The sequence below is a fragment of the Psittacula echo genome (genome assembly GCF_963264785.1).
Source record: "Psittacula echo genome assembly, chromosome: 1".
NCBI lineage: Eukaryota > Metazoa > Chordata > Aves > Psittaciformes > Psittacidae > Psittacula > Psittacula echo.
The window spans coordinates 2,387,837-2,408,477 of record NC_137735.1 but is presented as its reverse complement, the minus strand read 5'-3'; the positions used below and the strand labels follow the sequence as shown (position 1 = coordinate 2,408,477).

The following is a 20,641-nucleotide window of genomic DNA, read 5'->3' as shown; positions in this document are numbered from 1 at the left end:
GTAAAATGGGTGAAATGCTGGTTGGTTTGGGGATCCAGTAGTTTCTCATCGTTTCCGTGTGCTCTGACATGAGGACATGGTTTTGGAGGAGGGAAAACAGCTTTTCCTTCATTGTTTCTGTTGTCTTCAGTATTGAGGTTGGGTTCATTCGGTGCCTTGTCAGACGATTTTGCCCTGGCTATAATTCACTGGTGTACAGGGTAAGAGATGAACCAAGCTTCTTCCATAAAGAGCATTTGAAGTGTGTTTTTAGATTAAATGCCTTTGAAATTCCTCTCCTTCCCCAGCAGAAGAGCTGGTTGGGCAAGCAGAATGATAAAGGAACAACTCAACAACTGGGAGGAGCTCAGGTGTGGCTCAAGAGTATGTAAGCGAAGGTGGAGGAAGCATGTCAAGATTGGTGCTGTTAATGATGCTGAAAGCTACTGGCAGCTCTGGCGGTATAATGGCAGAGGGACCAGCCAGACCATCACCAAAGAGATGACTTTGGTGGCGTTCATTGGTGGTGACAGCAGAAGAGCAGGAGCGGACAGTGTGTCAGGATTGGGGGCATGATGGAGATATTGGTGGCCAACCGGAAAGGAGCAGTGTTTGAAAATGATGGGTTTGAGCCTTTTGACTTACTGCTGGCTTGCTTACTGAAAGCCGACTGTGACCCATCAGTGTGCACTCGCAGCCCAGAGCCCCCCCGTGTGCTTGGTGCACCCCCAGAGCGTGAGCAGCAGCTCAGGGAGGGGATCCTGCCCCTCTGCTGTGCTCTGGGGAGACCCCCCCCTGCAGCCCTGATCCAGCTCTGGGGCAGCAGCACAGGAGGGACGTGGAGCTGCTGGAGCGAGGCCAGAGGAGGCCATGGAGATGCTGCGAGGGCTGGAGCAGCTCTGCCCTGGAGCCAGGCTGAGAGAGCTGGGCTGGGGCAGCCTGGACAAGAGAAGGCTCCTGAAGGGGAGACCTTAGAGCAGCTCCAGTGCCTAAAGGGGCTGCAGGAAACCTGGAGAGGGGCTTGGGACAAGGGCCTGTAGGGACAGGCCAAGGGGAATGGCTTGAACCTGCCAGAGGGGAGACTGAGGTGAGCTCTTAGGCAGAAGCTCTTCCCTGTGAGGGTGCTGAGGCGCTGGCCCAGGGTGCCCAGAGAAGCTGTGGCTGCCCCATCCCTGGCAGTGTTCAAGGCCAGGTTGGACACAGGGGCTTGGAGCAAGCTGCTCCAGTGGAAGGTGTCCCTGCCTGTGGCAGGGGTTGGAGCTGGATGAGCTTTGAGCTCCCTTCAACCCGAACCATTCTATGATTCTATGATTTTTAAGACTGTAGTAACAAATGCTGTGTTTGTTCCTCCTGGTCTCTCCCAGCCTGTCCATGGTCGTTCATTCTTCTTTGGAGCACAGCAGTGTGTCAGATTAAGGCCTATCTTTCAGGAGCAAAGAGGGATTTAGCAGGTTTGTGAGCACCAGTGCCGCAGGTGAGGCTGTGTTGATACCTGCTGCAGTGTTTTACCTGCTGCAGTTTCGCTGAGCATCCTTTGTCAGACCTCGAAGGGTTTTCCAGGCTCTGCCCTTATCTCTGATCAGCAGCCAGGAAATCACGTTCCGTATTTTTACATATCTCACACAGAAGGACAAACTAATCTCTTCCTTTGGAGAAATCATGTTTCCCATTTCAAACTGTGTCAGTCATCGGGTTTATTAAAGCAAGGCAGCTCCGTAGCATCAATTTAACTCTACCGTGGAAAGTGGGATGAAAGCAGCAGATAGCGAGCATAGGGAGCGATTGTCCTTCCTCTCTGACCTTGTGCTATGTTGCGATTGGCGTAGTGCGGAGTGACCTTGAGATTCCTGATCCTCTCTAGGAGGAAAACCCTGCTGAAGGCAATGCGGAGGATGGTTTGTGAGCACTGGAATGGCAGCATCTTGCTGTGGGAATGGATGAAGATGCTTTTTGCTTGCAAAGCCATCAGACTTTCTACGGATTTTGTGGCTGTGTACCTTTCTGCTAAGGAATGTAGCACTACAATGGGAATGTTGAGCTCGTGCTTTCCAACTGGAGTGTTTAGATGGGCTGGAGATGTAGCTCGCTAGTGGAGTCACCTTCATCTGCTTGTAGCTTGCAAAGTGCTTGAGTGCTTTTTGGAGCTCTTGAGGAGTGTTCCCATTGAAGTTGGGAGCTTTCTTCAGATCCTGTGTCAAGCCACCATTACCCCAGTATGAGGAGATGAGCTGGGCTCTTGGAGATGCAGAGGTGCACCATTCAGAAAGTCTTAGCCCAGAGGTTTGGAAATCATGGGATAGAGCTGTCTTTAAGGTGATGCAGAAATCGATGTTATGGCACCATGGAGGAGTAATTGGAAAAGCTTTAGGGTGAAGAAGTGACTTTGTACCCTTTGTTGTAGACAGACTGAGAGAGCTGGGGTTGCTCAGAGAAGGGAAGGCTCTGGTGAGACTTTAGAGCAGCTCCAGTGCCTAAAGGGGCTGTGCAGGAAAGCTGGAGAGGGGCTTGGGACCAGGGCCTGCAGGGCCAGGCCAAGGGGAATGGCTTGAACCTGCCCGAGGGGAGACTGAGATGAGCTCTTAGGCAGAAGCTCTTCCCTGTGAGGGTGCTGAGGCGCTGGCCCAGGGTGCCCAGAGAAGCTGTGGCTGCCCCATCCCTGGCAGTGTTCAAGGCCAGGTTGGACACAGGGGCTTGGAGCAAGCTGCTCTAGTGGAAGGGGTCCCTGCCCGTGGCAGGGGTTGGAGCTGGAGGAGCTTTAAGGTCCCTTCCAACCCAAACCATCTGTGATTCTATGATGTGGTTCTACAATAAATGGGACACTCTGGGGTTACGGTGAGCAGTGACTTTTGCATGAGTTCACTCACCCTGAGGACTCTCTTGGGTGCGCTGGAGGCTTTGGAGTCTCTGTGTACACCCAGAGTTGTTCATCCTTAGGCACCTATTGCTGCAGAGGTTAAATCCTTATGGCACTTGATTTTGCGCTGACACCATTTACCTTCATTGGTGTGAAACCTGGGGCATAATGAATTTCTCTTCCCAGCTGTGCCCACGATGTGGCAGAAGAGGGGATTTAGCTGTTACACATTCAAAACTCATCAAATAGCTGCATAGATTATATTCATCTGCTTCTCTCATCCCCTATTGTTGCTGAGCACCCTTCCCTGCCTATAAATGAGGGCATTTGCTTATAGCAAACCCTAGAAGGATATATCCATCCTTCAACCTCAGGCGTTTAGAGAGCAAATGAACAAAGCTAACTTGTTAATCAATTGAGGCTGGAATGCCATTGTTCTGGTAATAGGCTGTAACAGCCCTTTCTTTATTGGCTTCAACTTCAGATTTACCCGAAACAATGGCTTTTAATTGTGGTGTGCTTGAGGCAGCAGAGCAACACTTGGGAAGGAAAGGGGGGAGAGGAGGAAAACTCATTGTTTGCATCAGTGTCTAGATTTAGCAAGCTCAAAATTAGGATGAGAACTGGGTTTGGGGTTTGGTTTTTTTGTGTGGTTTTTGATGGGTGGAAAAGCTGTGCTAAAACTCTGCAGACAACATGCTGGTAATTCTTCTGTGCTCTTGTAAGTGCCACTGCAGTTTTAGTGAATGCAATACAAAGCGATCTTGAGATCCATTGGTGACCTCTTAGAGGTTAAGGTTTAATGTGTTGTGTAAACCAAACAAGCCAGTGTGCCTTTTCTGAGTAATGAAGGAAAACCAGTCTGCATTTTACCTCTTCCCAGAATCCCAGCGTGGTTTGTGTTGGAAGGGAGCTTAAAGCTCCTCCAGGTCCAACCCCTGCCACGGGCAGGGACCCCTTCCACTGGAGCAGCTTGCTCCAAGCCCCTGTGTCCAACCTGGCCTTGAACACTGCCAGGGATGGGGCAGCCACAGCTTCTCTGGGCACCCTGGGCCAGCGCCTCAGCACCCTCACAGGGAAGAGCTTCTGCCTAAGAGCTCAGCTCAGTCTCCCCTCTGGCAGGTTCAAGCCATTCCCCTTGGCCTGGCCCTACAGGCCCTTGTCCCAAGCCCCTCTCCAGCTTTCCTGCAGCCCCTTTAGGCACTGGAGCTGCTCTAAGGTCTCCCCTTCAGGAGCCTTCTCTTGTCCAGGCTGCCCCAGCCCAGCTCTCTCAGCCTGGCTCCAGAGCAGAGCTGCTCCAGCCCTCGCAGCATCTCCATGGCCTCCTCTGGCCTCGCTCCAGCAGCTCCACGTCCCTCTTGTGCTGCTGCCCCAGAGCTGGATCAGGGCTGCAGGGGGGGTCTCCCCAGAGCACAGCAGAGGGGCAGGATCCCCTCCCTGAGCTGCTGCTCACGCTCTGGGGGTGCACCCAGCACACGGGGGGGTTCTGGGCTCAAGCGCTCACTGAAGCTGGGCCATGGGGAGCTTCTCCTCACCCAGCACCCCCAAGTGCTGCTCCTCAGGGCTGCTCCATCCCATCTCCTCCAGTGAACATGAATTTATGCAGCACCCCATTGCCATCATGTGCCTCGCTGTTGCAGTGCTTCGGAAGGCAGTGCTGCGGAATGATTTTATCCCACGTTATAATTTATTCTCAACTTTGTGACTTTTTGTACTCAGCTGTTAACTAGAGGAATCACTTTAGATTCATTAGATGGTAATTAGAAAACAGCTTTGAGTCTTTGCCTAGTTGTGCATTTCACATCCCTGTAGGAGCTTTGTTGCTGTGTGTTAATTTGTATTTGAGAAATGCATATTTCTATTATTACTTGTGTTATATTAAATCATGGATTTATCTGATCCTTTCCACTATCACATCTGGCTTTTTACCCAGGAGATGCCATTGTTTGTATGCTATTTTCTGGTGTTAACGTTGTGCTTGTCAGTGATTCCCAGAACTAGCAAGGAGTAGCTGAACACACAGACCTCTTTTACACACAGCGGCTCTCTTTGAAGCTCTCTTTTGTGATCTCCATCATTTTCCTTGCTTCCCTTTTGCCTTTGTCTTACAAGATGCTGAATCAGGCAGCACTCAAGGTGGAAGCCGTTTGAATTCAGCTCTTAAATCCCTTTTTTCCCTGGAAGTATTGCAGGCCATGTGACAATCAGTGCAAAATTCACACCAGCACTACGTAACGCTGCTTCCTCCTGGTAGAGTTTGAAACAAGCCTGAAGTAGTGTGTGTAGGCACAGGAGGATATGTATATGATTATAAATGCAGAGCTTTAAAAACAGATCCTTGCAATTGTTTTTGCACCTGGAGGTTTTAAAGTTAATATTGCTGCTTTGTAGGTGCTAGATGCATTACTTAGGCTTTGTGTATGTTTTCCCACCTGGGTCTAAGTGTGTTTATGCAACAGGAAACGCTTAAAGGACCTTGCTTTTTGTTTTCTTAGGGTGTAGCACCTGCACCTTATAGGGTAAGAGCTGGAACACCCAAGTAGGATGTAAGTGCTTCTAGTAGAGAAGCATCATGTACTACTAGTTAGCAAAGACAAACAGGAATTGATATATCTTCATACTTCCTTGTGTCTGATTCTTGCATCTGAGCGATGAAGTTGTGAATGCTTCATCCCTGGCAGTGTTCAAGGCCAGGTTGGACAGAGCCTTGGGTGCCATGGTTTAGTGTGAGGTGTCCCTGCCCATGGCAGGGGGGTTGGAACTGGATGATCTTAAGGTCCTTTCCAACCCAAACTATTCTGTGATTCTATGATATAATAAATATACTGAAGGCATTTAGTAGGGCAAAAGACTTAAGAGCCTGGTGGTGTTGGTGGCATCTTACCTAGAGGTAGGAGTCTTCTCGTGTGCGTTGTGAGAGTAGTATAAAATCATAGAATAGTTAAGGTTGGAAAGGACCTTAAGATCATCCAGTTCCAACCCCCCTGCCATGGGCAGGGACACCTCACACTAAACCATGGCACCCAAGGCTCTGTCCAGCCTGGCCTTGAACACCGCCAGGGATGGAGCATTCACAACCTCCCTGGGCAACCCATTCCAGTGCCTCACCACCTTTACAGTAAAGAATTTCTTCCTTAGATCCAATCTAAACTTCCCCTGTTTCAGTTTTGGGTTTGGTTATTTTTTTAAAGCTAAATCCCATGGTTTATATTTATATTGCTGAATTATCATAGAATCATAGAATCCCAGACTGGTTTGGGATGTAGTGATCTTAAAGCTCCTCCAGCTCCAACCCCTGCCACGGGCAGGGACCCCTTCCACTGGAGCAGCTTGCTCCAAGCCCCTGTGTCCAACCTGGCCTTGAACACTGCCAGGGATGGGGCAGCCACAGCTTCTCTGGGCACCCTGTGCCAGCGCCTCAGCACCCTCACAGGGAAGAGCTTCTGCCTAAGAGCTCATCTCAGTCTCCCCTTGGGCAGGTTAAAGCCATTCCCCTTGGCCTGGCCCTACAGGCCCTTGTCCGAAGTCCTTCTCTTCCTTGTAAAAATACCTAAATATAATTAAATTATGTTGATGTTGAAATGCTCCATTTTTTCCCAAGCTATGGCATAGCTGGGGCTATAGTACTAACAAGATTACTGTACTTTTTGTTCCTATCACTCTTGATAGCATTTCTGTGGTGAATGGTTTAATAATAGTTTCCAGAGAAGATTGTTCCAAGGGTTTTCTGAGCAGAGACTCTGTGAGGGCTGCATAAGCTGCTTTTGAGCTTGTGAGACTTGCTCAGGTTTCCAGAGTCTCTTTATGCTGTCAGTACCAAAGTGTTTGATACAGATCGATTCCTTCCTTTTCCACAGGTATGATTATCCAAGGGATGAATTCATAGATCAAAAGTCCGTATGTTATTGTGTACAACTTAGAATGGGCTTCGGGATTTGCAAATTCCTGCTCAGGAAATAAGAAATGTGGATTTTCAAAGCTTTAAATATATTCAGTACCTGCCTTTTGAAAGCATTACACTAAGTGTCTGAGGTTGAAAAGTGCTATGATAGATGAATATGAAGGGGAAGGAGGTTTTCAAAATCTGTGGGTTTTGCCTTTTTAATTTGCATGAGAGATGAACCTTCAAAGTGCTTTGTGGAAAAGGTTCTGGAAAATCATTTCGACTCAGTCCGGCTGTTCCAGAAAGATGAGATGATGACATTAACAGATCGCTCGGAAAAGACACAGCAAAAGGTTCCAAGGTTCGGGGTGTGGAAACTTCTGATCTTGTTTCCTTCTCTTTTCTGCCAAATATGATTTTGCAGGGGTGTTGTTTTGCTACAAGTGCGTTGTAAGTAGGACGATGTAGGTTTGCCGGAAGGCTGTGTTGTGCTCCTTCCACGTGCTGATGATGGAGTTTATAACCTCCCTAGGTTCAGGTGCCAGGATGGGCTCTGCCAGACCATAGTGGTTGGGCATCTGCAAATACTGCTTCCATTTGAGGTCATCCTGCCCTGATAATTTATTTTCAACTCGTTCTGCCGTACTTCAGTATTTGTTGAGGCCAATCTGGAATATTTTGACTCATGTTTACGAGATGGGAGCGTGTAGCTCAATGGTCTGACTCTTGGCTTTGTCTTCTCCTCATGCATGTTCCTACCAGTCTCAGTGTGAAGGTGGTAGATGCAGAACCTCAGTGTCTGTTTTTTTGGAGCCCAAGTGATGTATCAGATCTGGTGCCCCAAACTCCTGCTGGATCCTGTGGTTTTCTTCACTGTTGTCCATGTTCACAGAATCCCAGGCTGCTTTGGGTTGAAGGGACCTCAAAGCTCGTCCAGTTCCAACCCCCTGCCACGGGCAGGGACACCTTCCACTAGAACAGCTTGCTCCAAGCCCCTGTGTCCAGCCTGGCCTTTGGAGGTCTTTGGAGAAAGCATGTTAAAATCTATGGAGAGGAGAAGTTGTAGCTGCAGCCAGTAGATTGTGCACTTCAGTGATGTGGATGTGTTTGGTTGTCACGTTTGGAGAGCAGGAGGAATGGAAAACATGAAAGCAGAATTTGTGTGGCTTCACTTGCTCTTTCTTATATCCCTAATTCATGGCCATGACAAGTGATGAGCATTCCATGTGCTGAACCTGAATATCCATTTTGTTGGTACCACAACAAAGGGTTGAGCATAGTTCTGGGATGTGCTGGGAACTGTTCATCAGAACACCCTTCTCACCTATGGGGTTTGCTGCTTCTGGTTGGACAGCCCTGCATTCAATGGCCAGACAGTGCACTTGTATAGACTTTGCATGGACTTTTGCATGGTGTTTTGCAGATGTTGACAGAACTGAGTCTTTTGTTGGCTTCATTCCCTTCTCCCTTTCAGTGGCACCTTTAATTTTTAATGGTTTTAAGTACTGGAGGTCACCGAGTGTCCTGGGATGACTGATACCAACTGTACTTCCTGCTTGTACATCATTCTCCAGAGTCTTTTGCTACTGTCAAGTTGTCAGCATGTAATTACAGATGCGCAGGGGAAGGGGTGTTCATAGGGTTGTCCTGGCACTGTCCCGGCAAGTGAGAACCACTCAGCTCTAGGACTTCAGTCACTTAGTATGAGATGACATGGGGATGGGAACATGCTTCTGAAGGTGGTGGCTGCCAGGAGCTGCCATGCTCTGGTGTCCTGAGTGATGCAGCTCTTGGTACTTGAGGAATGAAGGTCTTAATTTGCACTACAGGGGTATGGGGATCAGTCTTTTGGGCAGGAGGTCATCAAGGAATTTTGTGAAGAGTCAAGTAGCGAATGGGTGAGAGGTTGCACCATGGCCTTCATCCAAGCTTCATGCAGGAGTCGTGTTGTTTGTATAAAGGAATAAGGAATATATAAGATATAGGAATAATTTTAGCTTTTCTGTTAGGGAATTCAACTTTCTGGTTATGTGATGTCTACATAGATAAGGATTTGAAACTGTGCCATTGGTCTGGTGGAGAAACCATCACTCTCAACTGTCATTCTTCAAGGACAATCATCAGAAAGCATGTACAGAGTTTAACAGGAGAACCCCAATTGCTCAACTGTGTTTTGTTGTGTTGTTGGTTTGTTTGTAGTGGCTCTGAAGTAACCAAACCCCTTATGATGGATCTCCTAAACCTAGGAAATCCTTTATGAATGCTTCTTTCTGCTGGAGACTAATGCTTGTCTTTGGGTTTTCGTTACAGACTCACTGGACCTTCAGGGTATGTCACGGATGGGCCTGGGAATTACAAATACAAGACAAAATGCACGTGGCTCATTGAAGGAAGGTGAGTGTAGAAAACCTGGGGCTTAGTGTCGCTTATTGAGAGTTTGAGGTGAGGTTTATCTGCATTGACTAATTTTGGATCTCATGATTCCTTTCTGCTATCCTTAAAACTAAATAGAGCAGCATTTAGTCATTCCTGGTAAATAAGTTGTGTTTTTGTGCAACTGAGCCCACCAAAGTGACTTCTGAATTACAGATTTGCTGTGTAAAATACCCCTCATGTTGAAACTGCATGTGGAACGTGAAAATACATGCATTTGTGTAAATAAATGAGGAATCGTGATTCGTTTAACTGTTACGGTATCAGGCCATTCAGATCTTGGGCTTCAACATGAATGGGACTTTTTGGCAGTATGTTAAAAAATAGAGCACCTCAGAGCAGCCTTCCAGTATCTGAAGAGGGCTACAAGGATGCTGGGGATGGGCTCTTCATCAGGGACTGTAGTGACAGGACAAGGGGTAACGGGTTCAAACTGAAACAGGGGAAGTTTAGATTGGATCTAAGGAAGAAATTCTTTACTGAGAGGGTGGTGAGGCACTGGAATGGGTTGCCCAGGGAGGTTGTGAGTGCTCCATCCCTGGCAGTGTTCAAGGCCAGGTTGGACAGAGCCTTGGGTGCCATGGTTTAGTGTGAGGTGTCCCTGCCTATGGCAGGGGGGTTGGAACTGGATGATCTTAAGGTCCTTTCCAACCCAAACTATTCTGTGATTCATGAAGAATCAGTTTGTGTATGATGCACTTCAGATGCTTATCTTTTCCCTGGGCCATGAGGACTTCAGAGGTACCACTGACCTGTTTTGCAAAGGCTTCCTAAACTACAAAAGACCCCCAGACCTCTTGCCCTTGTTTCCTCCCTTTCCTGTGTTTGATCCTTATCTTCCTTACAGTGATTTCTTGCAGAGAATTTTAGGAGTAGCTTATTTAGTGTATACCCTCTGGCTGTCTTCTGATTGATGGTGCAGCATTTCGGAGCATCTGACTTGTTGAAATACGTTTTACATAGGTGCAGTCTGATGCCAGGACTGTGAAACCACTTTGTTCAGTTTCTCAATCTTTGCACGGTCAGTTATGATGCTCTGTGATAACAGCTATGCATTGAGTTACGTTCCATGCTGTTCCCTGAATCTCTGTAAGTAGAGCACTTTGTGGATTGGAACGACTCATGTGAGAGCGTGGAGTTGCATTGAATGCCTGTAAGCTGAGGTCTCTTGGCATCTTAAAACCGTAGAATCCCAAGCCTGGCTGGGGTTGGAAGGGACCTTAAAGCTCATCCAGTTCCAAGCCCCTGCCATGGGCAAGGGACGCCTTTCACTAGAGCAGCTTGCTCCAAGCCCTTGTGTCCTTGAACACTGCCAGGGATGGGGCAGCCACAGCTTCTCTGGGCACCCTGGGCCAGCGCCTCAGCACCCTCACAGGGAAGAGCTTCTGCCTAAGAGCTCATCTCAGTCTCCCCTCTGGCAGGTTCAAGCCATTCCCCTTGGCCTGGCCCTACAGGCCCTTGTCCCAAGCCCCTCTCCAGGCTTCCTGCAGCCCCTTTAGGCACTGGAGCTGCTCTGAGGTCTCCCCTTCAGGAGCCTTCTCTTGTCCAGGCTGCCCCAGCCCAGCTCTCTCAGCCTTGGATGATCTGATCTTGGTGGATGAGAACTTATTAAAAGCCCAGAGTACACTTTTCCTTAGCCTTCTCTCTCCTTTTGAGAGCTTTGATGAGCGAGAGGGAGTTGGTATTCACTTCATCTGCTTCAGACGTTTATTTTGGATGAGTAAGTTAAATGCCTAAGCTCCCAAGATACTCAAAGGTGAGGGCTAAGCTGTTCCAGGGCACCATCCAGAACACTGAAACCAGGAGCCTACCGCTCACTATTAACCAAATAAGGAGCCCAGTTCTTTGATGTGGTTAAGATCAAAGGTTAGATGCAACACCTCTTCATGTTTGTAGGTAATAAAAGTACAACTGCAGCCGGTTTGGAATGACAAGTAATTAAACTAGGTTTTGCAGGAATGCTCTTGCAGTCAACCCAGCCTCAGCAGTTCCAGTCCAGCCAGCTTAACTCTCACGACTTCTTCTAAAGGATAACGTGAGTCATATTTTTATCAGAAGTGCTGCTCATGTGTCCCTGATAATGTCACCATAACTGTTCCTTCAGCCTTTGTTTGCTCTACTGAGGAGCTTCCTGGAGAGCTATCACTTTGTGGGCTTTGAAGTGAGATCTTACTTGCTGTGAAGAGGTGGGCAAAAAGGTTCCTCCTTCTTTCATAGCCAGGCATTTAAGTCGGTGTCCTTTTCCTGATTGTCGCCTGCTGTGAGAGGATGGTGGTGAACAGAAAGGAGATAATCACGCCGATTCAAGCAGCTGAAATGTGCACCCTTGGGAAAATAGCCCAAGCTCTCTGCCAAAAGTGAAATTCCCAGAGAGATCTGGGCTGGGAAAACAACATCTGCAGAGCTGTGAAATTCTGCTGAGTGCCCTCACCTCGTTGCTCACATGCCAGGATGTGGAGGGCTTTTGAGGTTAGCAAGTAAAGCTATGACCCAAACGTGCATCGGAGACACTGGATAAACCCAGATGTGAAATAAGCCGTGTGTTCCTTGCTATGTTCACTCTTGCTCCATTCTTGATTCTTCTGTGCTGTGGTCCTCAACCCTGGGGTGCCCTCGTCATTTTTCCCCAGCAGCATGAGTTAAGGCAGGTGAGATCCATCCAGCCTGAGGATCCCTTCTGAGGCAGACCCTGTAGCCATGCACCTTGCGATCCTGCAGAGGAGTGCTGTCTGATAATGGGTTGTTAGCTGTAGCAAAGAGAATCTCTTTTTGTTCTTGGTCTGCAGATTTTATTGATTGTTTCTTTCTGCTCTTCAACTGTCAGAGCATTACATTAGCAGCAGCCCCCCTACAATTTCATAGCTGCTCCCTTTTGAAACGAGGAGTCCTCTTTATAGCTTTTCTTTAAGCAAGACGTTCTCCTTGAGTTGCGCCTGCTGCTCTCTTTCCATAGGTCTGGGGTAGATCATTGTGCCTATCAAAAAAGACTCTCTTTGCAGAATAACTCCCTAAAGAATTCCCCTTCTGTGGGAAGGGGGGGGCTCTATGGCAAGCTGACATGTTATTAATTTAGTTGATTAGGATGAACAAGGGTTTCATCTGAACCTGAGGGCAAATGCTGTTGAAGAGCTCCTAATCACATCTATCCTTTCAACAACCCCAGCTGTGGGGAGGAAAAAGCAGGGCTCTATAGAGTCACTTTACTTTTATCTCCAAGTCCAAGCACAATGCTAGTGTTATTTTCATCCTCCTTGTGCTGAGCCCTAAATTAGGTGTCTGCCATGGCTTCTGTGTGATTCTCTTTAGATGTTTCTTTGCTCATTAGCCATGAAACTAATAGTGTCTAAACGTGGTTATGGCTTAGTGGGCATCTTTTATGTGTGGAGTGAAAGAAATGCTGACAAGCTTTGCTGTCTGAGCTAGTGTTTTCATCCTCAGATCAAGGAACTAAAATCTTTTTCCTGCTGATGCATCTTGGGAGATCAGGCATCCTGATGGTCTTCTCTTGACTTAGTGAGTCAACAGAGTAGATCATAAAATCACAGCATGGTTTGTGTTGGAAGCTCCAACCCCCTGCCATGGACAGGGACACCTTCCACTTGAGCAGGTTGCTCCAAGCCCTATAGATGCCTCTTGAAGGGTAGTGTTAACACTGGGGTGTGCTGGGCCAGCTGCATTCATCAGGAAGGCTGCAAGTCTTTTCCTAGGACTTCCAACTCATTCCATTTTCAACTGGTCCTCGTAGTTTTTGTAACTCATCTCCAGAAGAAAACCAAGCCACCTCATTAGATCTGTCAAAGAGTGAGGGGCAGTGATTGGTTAGTGCGTGTTCAGAGTCCAAGTAACAACCAAAACCCTCCTTTTTGGCTGAAGTTAAAGCTCCAAGGCCTTCCATCCTGTGGAAGATGGGTCTCCTCTGCGTTCTTTTGCCCTGTTTATTCACGTTCCCAGAAGATGGAGAGCAAGGCAGATAATGCCTTAAGTTAGCATCCACTGAGGCGTATTTCTGCTTTCAGTTTGGAAGCGCTTCCCTTGGGGGAGCTGTTGTACTGCACAAGTAATAATGTAATAAAAGAAGGATTTCTTCCAGCTTCTGGGCAAATAAATAATCTCAGGCCGTCGTAATCATATCAGTCTGCAGAAAAGAGCTTTAAACTCCAGTGAGTTCCCTGATGGTGGCTGTGATTCTTCATGTGTAATGTACGTGTAGGATTTCCTTGCTTGCCCCTGCGAAGCCCTGTCATTAAGGGAGCCAGCCCTGGTGAAGAGCAGTGGACTGGCTGTGCTTGCTCTGCAGTTCTGCCGATGGGGACAAGTTTAAGGACACAGTTTTTCTGGCCGTGAAGAGCATGTTGCTAAATCCCATGCGAGCGTGCACCCAAATGAAGAAAGCCACAACATGTTTGATGCACCTACAGTTACACCCAGTCTCTCAGTTTTAGTCTTGTTTAAAGCAGAGCTTCACACCAGAGAAGTTTGTTGGAGGGACTTTGCCACGTGTGTCAAAGAGGCTAATTACAACCCTTTTGTCCATTATTGTGTTTTTACAGGCCAAACACAATCCTCAGGCTTCGATTCAATCACTTTGCCACGGAGTGCAGTTGGGACCACTTGTATGTGTATGATGGAGATTCAATTTATGCTCCCTTACTGGCAGCTTTTAGGTAAGTTCCTCTTGGTAAGAATCTGACTTGATGCAATGATATTTCTTCAATTTGGAGCCTGAAACAAATGTGGCTTCCAGCAGTCTAAATATGTTCCAGTAATCTAAATATATAATACTGCTAAGACAGCATATAGAGCAAGTGTCCTTTTGTGCAGTCGTCATCAGCATCAACAATTAAGCGGTTGTTTTTGCTTGTACAATGAACAAATCATGTTACTACACTGTAGCATGTAAAGTATTACATTTTCATTTCCAGTCCTGATTATTTGAGAGACAAAAAATTGTCATCTGGTAGAGCTTGAGATGCTTTGGTATGCAGGCTGCTTCTCAAGTAGAAAGCTGCCCCATTTATCAGGTTTGAACACGACTTAAGTTTAACTCATTGTATGTCAACACTACAGAAGGCAAAAGCCAGTTAATGTTGCAGATGTACACGTCTCTGGCAGGTTAAAGCCATTCTCCTTTGTCCTGTCCCTACAGTCCCTTGTCCCAAGCCCCTCTCCAGGTTTCCTGCAGCCCCTTTAGGCACTGGAGCTGCTCTAAGGTCTCCCCTTCAGGAGCCTTTTCTTCTCCAGGCTGACCCAGCCCAGCTCTCTCAGCCTGGATTCATCTTATGTACCTTAAACTTTACATTTCTGAACTCTTTGGAATATGTTCAGAAACAGCAGTGATGGGTCAGGCAACCTGCTAAAAACATAAAAGATACTATTCTCTAATGGATGACTGAGATTTGGCTCGTCTTTCTGTGTTGAGAGGCCCATTTGTGGATGCTGGTCAGCGGTCGATACGATGAATCCTCCTTGTACCTGTGCCTTTATGTACTTCACTCTTGCAGTGACAAGCACCCTCTTATGTTTTCTGGTTTTAGCTGAAATTAGAGACACTAATCCCAAGTTGTGTATGGAAAAACTAATGTTTCCCTTTGGACTCTGCTTGTTCCAAGTGACTGAGTAACTGCTTCCAGAATTATCCTTCTGCTGTGCTTCCTTTCATTTGTGAAATGAAGTTCTAAAAATACTTCATGTTTGTTCTAAAAACCCCTTGTAATCTCTATGAGAAGAGATCAGCAAAGGAACAAAAAGCTGATGGAAATATGGAAAACACCGTGTGTTTTTCCTTGTCTTCAACTGAAAATCCAGAGTTGTTTTGTCTTGAGGGAATGCTTCCTGTAAACCTTCAGCCTAACCCAGGTCAAAACAGGACACACAAGTGAGTTATTATCTTATTCTCAGCACATCTGAAGAAGGGGAAACCTTCTTTCTTCTCAAAAACTCCAAAAACCTGGAAGTACAATCGGGAAGCACCCTCCTGGTATCATGCACTGAATTGATACGTGGCAAGAGGAAGAAATGTCATCTTTTGAGTCATAGTGATTTTGCTCTTCTCAAGCTCATTTCCAATACACTGTTGAAGAGGTGAAATACTGGTGATTTGTGCCTCTAGTTTCTTGTGTGTTTCCCAAAAATGAATAGGCTTTTGAAACTTGAGGTTATAAGTAGTTCACAGCATTAGCAGCTATGGTTCAGGCTTTAAAGTCATCAGTAAATCATTAAGAAATCTGTGCCTGAGGACAAGCTTAATGCAATGATATTTTTGAGGTAGGAAAAGATGTTGCTTGTTCTTTTAATTGCTTCTTTGGATGACATTAGAATTTCATCTTCATTAGTCACGAGCTGTGCTGTTCATAGAATCATAGAATAGTTAGGGTTGGAAAGCACCTTAAGATCACCCACTTCCAACCCCCCTCCCATGGGCAGGGACACCTCACACTAAACCATGGCACCCAAGGCTCTGTCCAACCTGGCCTTGAACACCGCCAGGGATGGAGCATTCACAACCTCCCTGGGCAACCCATTCCAGTGCCTCAGCACCCTCACAGTAAAGAATTTCTTCCTTAGATCCAATCTAAACTTCCCCTGTTTCAGTTTGAACCCGTTACCCCTTGTCCTGTCACTGCAGTCCCTGATGAAGAGTCCATCCCCAGCATCCCTGTAGCCCCCTTCAGACACTGAAAGCTGCTCTGAGGTCTCCATGCAGCCTTCTCTTCTCCAGGCTGAACAGCCCCAACTTTCTCAGCCTGTCTCCATACGGGAAGATGCTGTTCAGTAAACCAAGTGCAGGAACACAGCCTTGAGCAACATGGTCTAGTGTGAGGCATCCCTGCCCATGGCAGGGGGTTGAATCTTAAGGTCCTTTCCAACCCAAACCATTCTATGAAATAGCAGAAGCTTCTTATTGGGATGAAGTGCAAAACAGCCTCTGTTTGAAAATACCTTTCTCTGATAGAAATGCACAGGATTTTTCAAGAGCAGTCTTCATATTTTAGCTCTTTTCTTTGCTTATAATAGATTTTAGTATTAGCCATAACCACATTGCACTCTTCACTATTTATGCTCCGTGCCAGGGGATTTGCAAGGCTGAGCTTTGTACAGTGGGACACTTTGCTTGTTGATAAACACTGTAAATTCCTCCCTCTAAAGCTCAGTTTTTGTTACCTCCCTTGCTTCTAACAGCACTTTCCCAAGCCCTCGCTTCCTTCCTTGCTCTCATCTTGTATGCTTGACCTTCTGATGCTCGCTTGTGTTTGCTCACAATATGGTGTTTACCCTGACTCTAAGATAATCTTGGAAATCCTCAGCACTGGACTATGGAGAAACTTTGAATGGGTTTTATCAATTTATAACTGTGCTACATCTTTGCATAATGCAAACATTTACACAGTGCAAGTGTCTGGTTAAGCTGTTTACTAAACCCCTGGTAGTCTGAGTGCCCCCAGGGCAGTCTGGGCCTGTACATGGAGCTTTTTTTGCTATTAAAGGGTTTTCTATCAGGCTTGGTTAAAAATATCTTTGCTGGTTTATATTTGTGATGAAAGGCAACATGAGGGTGGGTAAATGTGCTGCTTCAAAAATGCACTACAATAACGGGGAGGAAGTGGAAAATCCAGCGTGTTCTGCACAGAATGAAGCAATCTGATGCAGATGACCTGCTCTCATCATCTGTGAACTTTGGTGGTTTTGGTTTTAACCCGATTCCATGTTAAACATTGACTGGAGCTGCTTTTGCACCTTTCGTTCCACTTTGTGCTCGTCAGTTGAGGGTGTTTTCCTCTTTAAAACCAACCCTTCTTGTGCAAGACCTTTGGCCATGGTTCATCCCTTGACACCGGGGGTGAAGCCGCTTGGGAGCACCTCGTGGTTGTTGTCCGATGCCAGATAGATGGGCCTGGTGGCCAAATGGATGGTCCTGGTTGCCAAATGGACAGTTCAGGTTGGCAGATGGATGTCTTGGTGACAATGCTGATGGATGGCAGTGACTACCCCATGGCTGCTTGCTGAGCTGTGGTGCCTCTTGTACCCTCAGAAAACAGGAGCAACTCGCCTTCGTTTCGTTAGTTACAAGTGAACGTGGCACTTGTCCACCCAAATTTGAATCAAGGTGAAGAAAGTGTCTGAGTTGGAAGGGACTCTGCTGTGATCATTTAAAGTCAGCTTCAGTGTAGGGTCAGGCCCTTGCTCAAGGCTTTGCCCAGTCCGGAGGGAATTTCTCTAAAGGATGGGAGATCTCATTGATCCGCTGGGCCAGTGTCCAGTGCTTGGCCACCCTCATAATCACAGAATGGTTTGGGTTGCTTGGTTAGGCTTCAAGCTGAAAGAGGGGAGACTGAGATGAGCTCTTAGGCAGAAGCTCTTCCCTGTGAGGGTGCTGAGGCGCTGGCCCAGGGTGCCCAGAGAAGCTGTGGCTGCCCCATCCCTGGCAGTGTTCAAGGCCAGGCTGGACACAGGGGCTTGGAGCAAGCTGCTCCAGTGGAAGGGGTCCCTGCCCGTGGCAGGGGTTGGAGCTGGAGGAGCTTTAAGGTCCCTTCCAACACAAACCAGTCTGGGACTCTATGGTTTTATGATAATTCAGCAATATAAACATAAACCATGGGATTTAGCTTTAAAAAAATAACCAAACCCAAGTATTTAACGAATACCATATCAAAGAAGTTCATCTGCAAGTATCTCAGATTCTCTACTAAGCTTTAGAAGCTGCTGCCATGATGAACAAATAAAGAGTATTAAAATAGTTACAATAGTAATCAGAGTTGACATCTCTGAAAGCAAAAGCAACTGGAACTACGTTTTTACCCACACACTGCCTGGTGTGAGGAGGGCATCAGCAGAACCATGTTACTCTATGAACAGCCTCCTACAGACGTGCTCCAAGAAAGACAGAAATGAACACAAAGCACTAAAAGCAAACTGAAGCTTTAAGATAGAAGACAGAATGTTGAAGGAGTTCTGTCTTTCATCCAATAGGGAAAGCTAAACTGATGTCCCAGCTCTTAGACCTTAGAGAGAGCCTGTAGGATAAGGGAGAATGGCTTTAACCTGCGAGAGGGGAGACTGAGCTGAGCTCTTAGGCAGAAGCTCTTCCCTGGGAGGGTGCTGAGGCGCTGGCCCAGGGTGCCCAGAGAAGCTGTGGCTGCCCCATCCCTGGCAGTGTTCAAGGCCAGGTTGGACACAGGGGCTTGGAGCAAGCTGCTCCAGTGGAAGGTGTCCCTGCCTGTGGCAGGGGTTGGAGCTGGAGGAGCTTTAAGCTCTCTTCCAACACAAACCAGTCTGGGATTCTGTATGACATTAAAACCCTGTGCTGGACTGTGTTGCAATACAGTCATCATGATCACACAGTTCATGGAGCAGCCTGTCCTCTACATATTTATTATTTTGTTCTATTTGTTTTCTTTGTATCCCCAATAACTTCTAGAATATTGAATAAAAGAAGGGATTGGTATAAGGTGAGGAGCAAATGTATTTGGGCTTTTGCTAGGGATGTACCTGCTGGGTGACGTTCCCTTGTTCACATTTACTCCATAAGCCAGCTGATCCTTGCATTGCATGAGGATTTATTAATCAAAGTGTCTGCGTGGTAGAAAGTCACATTTCTTAGAGAAATAGAAACGCATTGTATCAGATTTGCTTTTGTTCATTAAACCTGTAATCCCCTTCAAAACCACCAAATCTGTTTGACGGGATGGAGCAAGAGAGATGCTCTTTTAGGGCTTTGAAAAGATAAATCCGCCGAGTTAAATCAAGGCGCATCAAGGAAGTTTAGAGCAGAAAGTTTCTTCAGTTCTTCACTTGCTTGATTCTTTTACACTGTTTCTGAAGACTCTGAGTTTGTTTTCGTTAACTCAGGTATCCTGTACTGAGCTGCATGAGTATTGAATGAGAACAGTCTTTAGGTTTAATAAAGGAAAAGGATTTGTGCCATTGCCGGTGGCATGGTCTGTCTCTCCAGCACTAGGAACTAAAATAACTTGTTAACTTTTAAAGTACTTCTTTACTGTAATGGCAAGAAAGGTGCTAGAACTGCTTCCTAAGAGCTCATCTCAGTCTCCCCTCTGGCAGGTTAAAGCCATTCCCCTTGGCCTGGCCCTACAGGCCCTTGTCCCAAGCCCCTCTCCAGCTTTCCTGCAGCCCCTTTAGGCACTGGAGCTGCTCTCAGGTCTCCCCTTCAGGAGCCTTCTCTTGTCCAGGCTGCCCCAGCCCAGCTCTCTCAGCCTGGCTCCAGAGCAGAGCTGCTCCAGCCCTCACAGCATCTCCATGGCCTCCTCTGGGCCTGCTCCAAGAGCTCAGCCACCATCCCGACGTCCTCCTCATTGGGACTGCTCCATCCAGGGACTGGACCTTGCACTTGGTCTGGTTAAACTGCATGAGGTTCACACAGTCCCACCTCTCCAGCCTGTCCAGGTCCCTCTGGATCCCATCCCTTCCTTCCAGCTTGTGGACCTCACCACACAGTGTGGTGGTGTTGGCAAACTTGCTGAGGGTCTCGATCCCATTGTCCATGTTGCTGATAAAGATGCTGAACAGCGCCGGTCCCAACCCCTGAGGGGCACCACTCATCACTGGTCTCATCTTGGTCATTGAACCTTTGACCACAACTCCTTGAGTGTGACCATTCAGCTGATTCCTTATCCACCGAGTGGTCCATCCATCAAATCCCTGCCTCTCCAGTTTAGAGATGTTTGGAATGTCAAGGATGTCCCTTGGGGCAGAGTCTAATGGTTTGCCCATGTTCAAGTAGATATCATTCTTACTCTTCCTTTATCCACCAGTTTAACCATCCATCAAATCCCTGCCTCTCCAGTTTAGAGATGTTTGGAATGTCAAGGATGTCCCTTGGGGCAGAGTCTAATGGTTTGCCCATGTTCAGGTAGATATCATTCTTACTCTTCCTTTATCTACCAGTTTAACCCCACTATAAAGGCCACCAAATTTGTCAGGCATGATTTACCCTTAGTTGAAGCTGTGTTGGCCATCACCAATCACATCCTTATTGTCCATGTCCATTGCATGTGTTCCAGCAAGATCTGCTCCGTCATCCTGCCAGGTACAGAGGTGATTGCTTTGTTTCCTTAAAGTCTGGCAGTCATTTTGCTGCACAAGTATTGGAGCTTTTCCTTTAAGAAAATAAATTTGAGGTCTCCTTATTTTCTCCCTCCCTTTTTGATTTTTTGGCACTGATTTACTTGTAGTCTCTTGTCATTCCTATTTTTTGGCTTGTTTATTTTCACTCATCGTTGTGTGTATTAGGTGAGATGCAGGAACTGTTTTAATTAGGGAGAAATGGTGTCATTTTGCTTATGTGTGTGGCCAGATGGATCAAAGTATTGAAAAACTAGGGGAAGAGCGTTGCTTAACATTGCATTTTGGTGGATTGAAAATAGTGACTTTTCAGTATCACCTTTATCCTTTTACTTCTCCATAATCCATGCAATCTGATCTAGTTGAAGATACATATCCCTGCTCATTGCGGTGGGGTTGGACTAGATGACCTT

General features: G+C 46.9%; 1 protein-coding gene across 1 annotated transcript in view; it reads left to right on the top strand.

The window, feature by feature from the left end:
* ATRN (attractin) overlaps positions 1–20,641 on the top strand; it is a gene marked incomplete at both ends in the record, with an annotated part of 172,601 nt that overhangs the window by 32,187 nt on the left and 119,773 nt on the right. Inside the window, 2 exons of the mRNA XM_080619602.1 lie at positions 9,027–9,110; positions 13,700–13,813. Coding sequence (XP_080475728.1) covers positions 9,027–9,110; positions 13,700–13,813 — 198 coding nt within the window. The remainder of the gene's footprint in view (positions 1–9,026; positions 9,111–13,699; positions 13,814–20,641) is intronic.